This window comes from Rhinoraja longicauda, chromosome 34 (genome assembly GCF_053455715.1).
Source record: "Rhinoraja longicauda isolate Sanriku21f chromosome 34, sRhiLon1.1, whole genome shotgun sequence".
Taxonomy (NCBI): domain Eukaryota; kingdom Metazoa; phylum Chordata; class Chondrichthyes; order Rajiformes; family Arhynchobatidae; genus Rhinoraja; species Rhinoraja longicauda.
The window spans coordinates 22,603,951-22,613,814 of NC_135986.1; the positions used below are offsets into that span (position 1 = coordinate 22,603,951).

Here is a 9,864-nt window from a genome sequence, read left to right on the forward strand (position 1 = left end):
TTCATTGGCTATATTTAAGAGGGAGTTAGATGTGGCCCTTGTGGCTAAAGGGATCAGGGGGTATGGAGAGAAGGCAGGTACAGGTTACTGAGCTGGATGATCAGCCATGATCATATCATATCATATCATACACATACAGCCGGAAACAGGCCTTTTCGGCCCACCAAGTCCGTGCCGCCCAGCGATCCCCGTACATTAACACTATCCTACACACACTAGGGTCAATTAACCTACATACCTGTACGTCTTTGGAGTGTGGGAGGAAACCGAAGATCTCGGCGAAAACCCACGCAGGTCACGGGGAGAACGTACAAACTCCGTACAGACAGCACCCGTAGTCAGGATCGAACCTGAGTCTCCGGCGCTGCATTCGCTGTAAAGCAGCAACTCTACCGCTGCGCTACCGTGCCGCCATATTGCATGGCGGTGCGTACAGGCTCGAAGGGCCGAATGGCCTCCTCCTGCACCTATTTTCTATGTTTCTATTGGAGCGGTGTGTGTGCAGTCGAGAGAATGAATCGGACAAACACTTTGCATTTGTAACATTTTTAATTTATATACAGAAAGAAAGAAAACCAGCTTATCCTGTTCCACTCTCTGGCCCTCACGAGGGGCAGCAGTTAGATCAGATATCATCTGTCAGACCGCAGTGATGGAGAAAGAGGGAGGGGGAGGGGTAGGTGGAGAAAATAACAGGCTCCAATTCAAGTCGACGGTCTCAACCGAACTGCCAGGGAGAGGAGAGGGTGTTTCCCCTCCTGGTTCTACCTCCGCTGTGAAATCCGGCCTTGAATCTGTCTTCTACTCCCCCCCCCAACCCCCTCCCCTCCCCAAACACCAGGAGAAGATCCACCTGCCAGGATTCAAAGAGGGAGCACTTTTTTACAGCTTGATCCTGCAGCAGTTCAAACTCTGCTGGAGTTCAAGCTCCAGGTTTGAAGTGCAGGTCAAACTCCAGAGGAGTAACTCGAGCGGGTCAGGGCGGCATCCCTGGAGAACACGGGTGGCAGGTTAGTTCAGAGATACAGCGCCGGAAACAGGCCCTTCGGCCCACCGGGTCCGCGCCGACCAGCGATTCCCCACCATCCCACACACACACCGGGGACGATTTACGTTCGTGCCAAGCCGATTAACCCTCAAACCCTTCGCACGTCTTCGGAGTGTGGGAGGAAGCCGAAGATCTCGGTGAAAACACGCGTGGGGGGGGGGGAACGTGCGAACACCGTACAGACAGCGGCCCGCGGTCGGGATCCAACCCGGGTCTCTGGCGCTGCAAGCGCTGTAGGGCGGCAATGATACGTTCTCCGGAGATGCTGCCTGGGCGGGTGGGACTGGTGAGGATGGGACACGTTGGTCGGATTGTACGGTTGCTGTGGGATCGTGTGACCCCCCCCCCCCCCGTCTCTCGGGCAGAAACAAAACGGGGAGCATTCAGCTCCGCCACGGCGAACTGAGCATCGCGGAGAGATTCGCCACCCCCTCGGGTCACGGGGAGAACGTGCAAACTCCGCGCAGACGGCGCCCGAGGTCGGGATGGAACCCGTGTCTTCGGCGACTCCACCCGCCCCAAATGTACAAACGGCCCGCTTGCCAGCGAAGCTCTGGGACTGCGCCCCCCCCCCCCCCCCCCCCCCCCACAGTGTCTCTCCTTCCCTCCTCTTCACTCCTTCACTCCCTCCCCCTCTCCCTCCTCCTCACTCTCCTCGCTCTCCCAGTATTCGTAGTTCCGCCGGTTGGTGTTGACGAAGAGATCGCCGTAGTCTTCCGAGTCCTCGCTGGACTCCCCCTCCCCCTCCCCCTCCCCCTCCCCCTCCCACTCCCCCTCCCACCTCCCCCTCCCCCTCCCCCTCCCCCTCCCCTCCCCCTCCCCTTCCCCTCCCCCTCCCCCTTCCCCTCCGCCCCCCTCTCCTCCACCGACACTCGGTCCTCTGGGCATCGCTGCGGAGAGAGACGCAGAGATCAGCAGCCGCGCATTACCTGCACCACCCCTCCCTCCCTCCTCTCCCTCCTCCTCTCCCCATCACTCACCCCCTCCCTTCTCCCCCATCCCTCCTTCCTCTCCCCATCCCTCCCCTCCCCTCTCCCCATCCCTCCCTCCTCTCCCCCTCCCTACCCTCCTCTCCCCCTCCCTCCTCTCCCCATCCTTCCCTCCTCTCGATCCCTCCCTCCCTCCCTCTTTACCCCCATCCCTCCCTCCCCTCCCCATCACTCACCCCACCCCTTCTTCACCCCCTCCTCCCCCTCCCCATCCCTCCCTCCCTCTTTCCTCTCCAGATTCCTCCCTCCCTCTCACCGCCCCTCTCTCCCTCTCTACCCCCTCACTCCACACAGCCTCTCCCTCTCTACCCCCTCACTCCTCTCTCCATCCCTCCCTCCACCCCCTCATTTCCTCTCTCACTCCCTCTACCCTCATTCTCTCCCTCTATCCCCCCCTCTCTTTACCCCCCTCCCTCCCTACCCCTCACTCCCTCTCTCTACCCCTCCCTCCCACTCTCTCCATCCCTCTCTCTACCCCCCTCCATCCCTTCTACCCCCCTCCATCCCTTCTACCCCCCCCCACTCCCTTCACATCCTCCCCCCCCCCCGGTACACGAGGGTCCCCAGAGAGAGGGTGGGGGTGGGGCGCACGGCGGGAGGTTTATTGGGGGACGGTGGGACGAGTAGGACCGGGGCGTTTTGGCCGGCAGGGATAGGTCGGGCCGAAGGGCCTGTATCTGTGTTGCGCGACCATGTGGAGTGGGGAAGGGGGAGCAGACGGACAGACGGAACGCTCACCTGTCTAGACTCTCGGGTTCTGTGAAGCCGGCCGGCCTGGGGAGAGACGAGACCAAGGCAGGTCAGAGACGGGAACAGATCCCCGTCCACCGCACTGACCCACACACAAACCCCCCCACCCCTCCCCCCCACCCCCTCCCACACCACCTCCCCCCACCCCCTCCCACACCACCTCCCCCCATCCCCTCCCACACCTCTGCCCCCCCCTACACCCCCCCTCGCTCTCCCCCCCTCCCACACCTCCCCCCCTCCCACACCACCCCCCCACCCCCTCCCACCAACCCCTCCCACACATCCCCCCCACACCACCCCCTCCCACACCTCCCCCCTCCCGCTCCCACTCCCACCTCCCCCCACCACACCCCTCCTCCCTCTCCCACCCACCTCCCCCCCACCCCAGTCTGAAGAAGGGTCTCGACCCGAAACGTCACCCATTCCTTCTCTCCCGAGATGCTGCCCGACCCGCTGAGTTACTCCAGCATTTTATGAAATAAATACCTTCGATTTGTACCGGCATCTGCAGTTATTTTCTTACAAACATGTTCCCGATGTTGGGGGAGTCCAGAACTAGGGGCCACTCACAGTTTAAGAATAAGGGGTACACCATTTTTGAACGGAGATGAGGAAAAACATTTTCACTCAGAGAGTTGTGAATCTGTGGAATTCTCTGCCTCAGAAGTCAGTGGAGGACAATTCTCTGAATGCATTCAAGAGAGAGCTGGATAGAGCTCTTAAGGATAGCGGAGTCAGGGGGTATGGGGAGAAGGCAGGAACGGGGTACTGATTGTGGATGATCAGCCATGATCACATTGAATGGCGGTGCTTGTTGTAATTTGTGGTCCGGTATCTGTTATACCTTTGTTATGACTGGATGGACCACAAGTACAGGTGTTTAAAAGGTTTAAAGGCTGGACCTTAAATCCAGGCTGTTTATTCCAAGGCCACCTGGAACTAGAGTGACCACCAAATCACCTCATTCTCTTATATACACGTTACTACACAGGCAAACAAAGTAGTCCTTGTGATACGACAAAGTAGTCCTTGCAATATCACAACAGTGCTGGCTCGAAGAGCCGAATGGCCTCCTCCTTCACCTGTTGTCACTGTACCTCGGTACACGAGTGCTGGAGTAACTCAGCGGGTCAGGCAGCATCTCTGGAGAACGTGGATCTCTGGTGAGGGGAACCAGAGGAAAGGGCCAGGGGCAGTCGGGCTTAGCGTCGAGATGCAGGGGGGGGGAAACAGGCTCTTCGGCCCATCGGGTCCGCGCCGCCCAGCGATCCCGCACACTAACACTATCCTACACCCACTCGGGACAATTTTTTACATTTTACCCGGTCAATTAACCTACAAACCTGCACGTCTTTGGAGTGTGGGAGGAAACCGAAGATCTCGGAGAAAACCCACGCAGGTCACGGGGAGAACGTACAAACTCCGTAGAGACGGCGCCCGTAGTCAGGATCGAACCCGGGTCTCCGGCGCTGCATTCGCTGTAAGGCAGCGACTCTAACCGCTGCGCCACCGTGATACAGCGTGGAAACAGGCCCTTCGGCCCGCCGAGTCCGTGCCAGCCCCCCCTCCCGGCCCCCCTACCATGCTCCCTGTTGCCGCAGCTGCTTGATGTGGTCCTTGTAGAGGATGCAGGTGATCTCCGCCTTCACCTTGCCCCCCTCCTCGATGGGGTCCACGATCAGGAAGTCACCTGTGGGATCGAGCGAGACCATGACACGCGGGGAAGTCAAGCTCCAGTCCAAGCGCTGACCCGTCTCACAGCGCACAGGCCCTTCAGCCCACAGTCCATACTAACCCATTTTAGCATCTTCGTACAGCACCTTCTGCCCACAGTCCATGCTAACCCATCTCACAGGCCCTTCTGCCCACCCAGTCCATGCTAACCCATCTTAGAGCTGTACCGGCCCTTCACCCTTCCCAGTCCCTACTAACCCATCTCTGAACATACAGGCCCTTCTGCCCATCCGGTCTCTGCTAACCCTTCATAGGGTCTTCGTACAGAATCTTCGGCCCACCTGTCCATGCTAACCCGTCTCAGAGCCGTAGAGGCCCTTCATCCCACCCAATCTATGCTAACCTGTCTTAGAGACATACAGGCCCTTCAGCCCACAGTCCATGCTAACCCGTCGGACCATACAAGCCCTTCGGCCCCCCAGTCCATTGCTAACCCATCTTAGCATCTTAGTACAGACCGAAGGTATTTATTCACAAAATGTTGGAGTAACTCAGCAGGTCGGGGCAGCATCTCAGGAGAGAAGGAATGGGTGACGTTTCGGGTCGAGACCCTTCTTCAGACTGATGTCAGGGGGGCGGGACAAAGGAAGGAAGGTGGAGACAGGAAGGCAGTGGGAGATCTGGGAAGGAGGAGGGGAAGAGAGGGACAGAGGAACTATCTAAAGTTGGAGAAGTTGATGTTCATACCACTGGGCTGCAAGCTGCCAAGCGAAATATGAGGTGCTGTTCCTCCAATTTGCGGTGGGCCTCACTATGGCACTGAGGAGGCCATGACAGAAAGGTCAGACTGGGAATGGGAGGGGGAGTTGAAGTGCTCAGCCACCGGGAGACCAGTGCCATAGTGAGGCCCACCGCAAATTGGAGGAACAGCACCTCATATTTCGCTTGGGCAGCTTGCAGCCCAGTGGTATGAACATTGACGTCTCCAACTTTAGATAGTTCCTCTGTCCCTTTCTTCCCCTCCCCTCCCCCTTCCCAGATCTCCCTCTATCTTCCTGTCTCCACCTATATCCTTCCTTTGTCCCGCCCCCCCTGACATCAGTCTGAAGAAGGGTCTCGACCCGAAACGTCACCCATTCCTTCTCTCCCGAGATGCTGCCCGACCTGCTGAGTTACTCCAGCATGTTGTGTCTATCTTCGATTTAAACCAGCACCTGCAGTTCCTTCCTCCACACACACAGTGTCCCGTCAGTGCGGTCCGTCACACCCACACCCGCAGTCACACGCATGTACACTCACACGCATTCACACACTCGCACGCACACTTACACGCACTCACACGTACACTCTCACACACACACACTCTCAGTCACACACTCACACCCACCCATACACATGCACACACTCAGTCACACACACACAGTCACACCCCCCCTCCCACACACACTCACTCACACACTCACATGCACGCACACACTCTCCCGGGGTCAGACACACAGAGTGAAGTTCCCTCAACACTGTCCCGTCTCACACACACCCTCTCACACACACCCCACACCCTCACACACACACATCCCACATTCACACACACCCCACACACATTCACACACACACTCACACACACACATCCCACATTCACACACACCCCACACACACACACACACACCCCCCACACTCACACACACTCTCACAGTCACGCATGCACACACACATTCTCCGGGGTCAGACACACAGACACACAGAGTGAAGTTCCCTCACACACACACACACTCAGTCACACAAACACACACACACCCACACATGCACACACACTCATTCACACTCTCACACACAGTCGCACGCACACATTCGCCCGGGGTCAGACACACACAGAGTGAAGTTCCTTCAACACTGTCCCGTCTCACATACACACACCCCACACACACACACCCCCCACACACACACCCCACACACACACACCCCACACTCTCACACACAATCTCACACACACCCCACACAGTCACACACACACAGTCACACATACACACACTCTCTCTCACACACACACCCCACACTCACCCCACACACACACACCCACACACACACACTCCATGGCTGGGCCTCTCACCTCTCTTGATCCAGATGTTCTTGCGGAACTTGGTGGGCATGCTGGCGAGGAATCGGGCGCCCTGCTCGGTCTGCACCTGGTGTAGGTTGTTCCCCGGCGAGGCCACCACCTGCAGCGGGTAGTTGCATCAGTCACGGTTAAGCGCCCCTCCGTCCGCACGCCCCAAGGTGCGCAAAGGGCCGCCGCAGGGGGACGCACCGCGGGGCACGGTCTGGGAACAGCCGCGTCCGAGACCCCCAAGAAAGAGGCAGGGAATTGCGGACCGTCGCACAAACCTCCCTCCCTCCCTCCCACTGACTCCATCCACACCTCACGCTGCTTCGGCAAGGCCAGCAGCACAATCAAGGACCAGTCTCACCCCCCCCCCCCCCGGTCTCACTCCCTCTCCCCCCCTCTCCCATCGGGGCAAGAGGTACAGAAGTGTGAACGCGCACACCTCCAGATTCAGGGGCAGTTTCTTCCCGGCTGTTATCAGGCAACTGAACCGTCCTCTCACCAACTAGAGAGCGGTCCTGAACGACCGTCCACCCCACTGGAGACCCTCAGACTATCCTCGATCGGGCTTTACCTCGCACTAAACGCTATTGCCTCAACTACCTCCTCCGGCAGCTCGTTCCACACACCCACCACCCTCTGTGTGAAAAAGTTACCCCTCGTATTCCTATTAAATCTTTTCCTCTTCACCTTGAACCCCTGTCCTCTGGTCCTCGATTCCCCTACTCTGGGCAAGAGACTCTACCCGATCTATTCCTCTCCTGATTTTGTAAACCTCTGTAAGATCACCCCTCATCCTCCTGCGCTCCATGGAATAGAGACCCAGCCTGCTCAACCTCTCCCTGTAGCTCACACCCTCTAGTCCTGGCAACATCCTCGTAAATCTCTTCTGAACCCTTTCAAGCTTGACAATATCTTTCCTCTAACACGGTGCCCAGAACTGAACACAACGCTCCAAATGCGGTCTCTTTATTCGATAAGTTTCAATGAGGCCCCCCCTCCCATCCTTCTCAACTCCAGCCAGTACAGGCCCAGTGCCATCAATCCCCATCATTTATTGTGTCCTATTCATTGTGTCCTTGTGCTCTGACCCACAACATAGAACGCTCCCAGTGCACGTGCCCCCAAAACCCTCCATCACACAAGCAGGCCATTCAGCCCACCACATCTGTGCAACCCATCGAGAACCGACCGACCCACCCACCCTTGGGCCTGTTGCTGGCCAGGCCTTGGTATCGTTTACATATCAGCCAAAACATTATGACCTGATGAGCCATAAACAAGATGGCCGCCCGCCTAATATGCCGTTGGTCCTCCGTGTGCAGCCCCATACGCAGCAGGGTGCGATGCACTGTGTATTGTGACACATTCCTCCCGTCACCACCGTTAACATTTCCCGTGACTTGTGCCAGTCGACCTTCTGTCGTTTCGGACCAGACGGGATAGCCTTCGTTGCCCCTCGCGCATCGATGAGCCTTGGCGCCCACACCCTGCCTGTCGCCGGTTTGTGTTTGTCCCTTCTCGGACCACTGTTGGTGGGTACTCACCACTGCTGACCGGGAGCACCCCCACAAGCCTTGCCGTTTCACAGATGCTCTGACCCAGTCGTCTGGCCACAACAATTTGGCCCTTGTCAAAGTCGCCCAGGTCTTTACCCCTGCCCATTTCTCATGCATCCGACACGTCAACTTCAAGAACTGACGGTTCACTTGCTGCCTAATATATCCCACCCCCTTGACAGGTGCCATTGTAACAAGATAATCAATGTCATTCACTTCGCCTGTCAGTGGTCGTAATGTTTTGGCTGATCAGTGTATCTGTAACACTGTAAATGGATCGATTGTAATCGTGTATAGACACAAAACGCTGGAGTAACTCAGCGGGTCAGGCTGCATCTCTGGAGAGAAGGGACGGGTGACGTTTCAATAGACAATAGGTGCAGGAGTAGGCCATTCGGCCCTTCGAGCCAGCACCGCCATTCAATGTGATCATGGCTGATGATCATTCTCAATCAGTACCCCGTTCCTGCCTTCTCCCCAAACCATAGAAACATAGAAAATAGGTGCAGGAGTAGGCCATTCGGCCCTTCGAGCCTGCACCGCCATTCAATATGATCATGGCTGATCATCCAACTCAGTATCCCGTATCTGCCTTTTCTCCATACCCCCTGATCCCTTTAGCCACAAGGGCCACATCTACTCCCTCTTAAATATAGCCAATGAACTGGCCTCAACTACCTTCTGTGGCAGAGAATTCCACAGACTCACCGCTCTCTGTGTGAAGAAATGTTTCCTCATCTCGGTCCTAAAGACTTCCCCCTTATCCTTAAGCTGTGACCCCTGGTTCTGGACTCCCCCAACATCAGGAACAATCTTCCCGCATCTAGCCTCTCCAACCCCTTAAGAATTTTATATGTTTCTATAAGATCCCCCCTCAGTCTTCTAAATTCCAGCGAGTACAAGCCTAGTCTATCCAGTCTTTCTTCATATGAAAGTCCCGCCATCCCAGGGATCAATCTAGTGAACCTTCTCTGTACTCCCTCTAAGGCAAGAACGTCTTTCCTCAGATTAGGAGCCCAAAACTGCACACAATACTCCAGGTGCGGTCTCACCAAGGCCCTGTACAACTGCAGTAGAACCTCCCTGCTCCTAAACTCAAATCCTCTTGCTATGAATGCCAACATACCATTCGCTTTCTTCACTGCCTGCTGCACCTGCATGCTTGCTTTCAATGACTGGTGCACCATGACACCCAGGTCACGTTGCATCTCCCCTTTTCCTAATTGGCTACCATTCAGGTAATACTCTGCTTTCCTGTTCTTGCCGCCAAAGTGGATAACCTCACATTTATCCACATTATATTGCATCTGCCATGCATTTTCCCACTCGCCTAATCTATCCAAGTCACTCTGCAGCCTCCTAGCATCCTCCTCGCAGCTAACACTGCCACCCAGCTTCGTGTCATCTGCAAACTTAGAGATGTTGCATTCAATTCCCTCGTCCAAATCATTAATATACATTGTAAATAACTGGGGTCCCAGCACTGAACCTTGTGGTACCCCACTAGTCACTGCCTGCCATTCCGAAAAGGACCCGTTTATTCCTACTCTTTGCTTCCTGTCCGCCAACCAATTTTCTATCCACCTCAACACTGAACCCTCAATACCGTGTGCTTTAAGTTTGTACACCAATCTCCTATGTGGGACCTTGTCGAAGGCCTTCTGAAAGTCCAGATATAACACATCGACTGGTTCTCCCTTATCCACTCTACTAGTTACATCCTCGAAAAATTCTATAAGATTC

General features: G+C 56.1%; 2 protein-coding genes across 2 annotated transcripts in view; both read right to left on the reverse strand.

The window, feature by feature from the left end:
- The window catches only part of LOC144609632 (cystatin-C-like), a 369,350-nt gene that overhangs the window by 297,634 nt on the left and 61,852 nt on the right, over window positions 1–9,864 (reverse strand). The window lies entirely within an intron of this gene.
- On the reverse strand, window positions 1,661–8,238 carry eif1ad (eukaryotic translation initiation factor 1A domain containing). Its single transcript, XM_078427698.1, has 6 exons — window positions 8,218–8,238; window positions 6,569–6,677; window positions 4,369–4,477; window positions 2,776–2,811; window positions 1,919–1,938; window positions 1,661–1,785 (listed from the first exon to the last, which is right to left on the reverse strand). The coding sequence occupies exons 1-6, from the start codon at window positions 8,236–8,238 to the stop codon at window positions 1,661–1,663; spliced, it is 420 nt and encodes a 139-aa protein (XP_078283824.1).

Excerpts from the sequence above, each read along its gene's own strand:
- eif1ad (XM_078427698.1), bottom strand. The coding sequence starts at position 8,238 with ATGCATGAGAAATGGGCAGGG. Across the intron at positions 4,478-6,568 it reads GAACATCTGGATCAAGAGAG|GTGACTTCCTGATCGTGGAC; the intron begins GTGAGAGGCCCA and ends TCGATCCCACAG. Across the intron at positions 1,786-1,918 it reads CGATGCCCAGAGGACCGAGT|GGGAGTCCAGCGAGGACTCG; the intron begins GTCGGTGGAGGA and ends GGGAGGGGGAGG.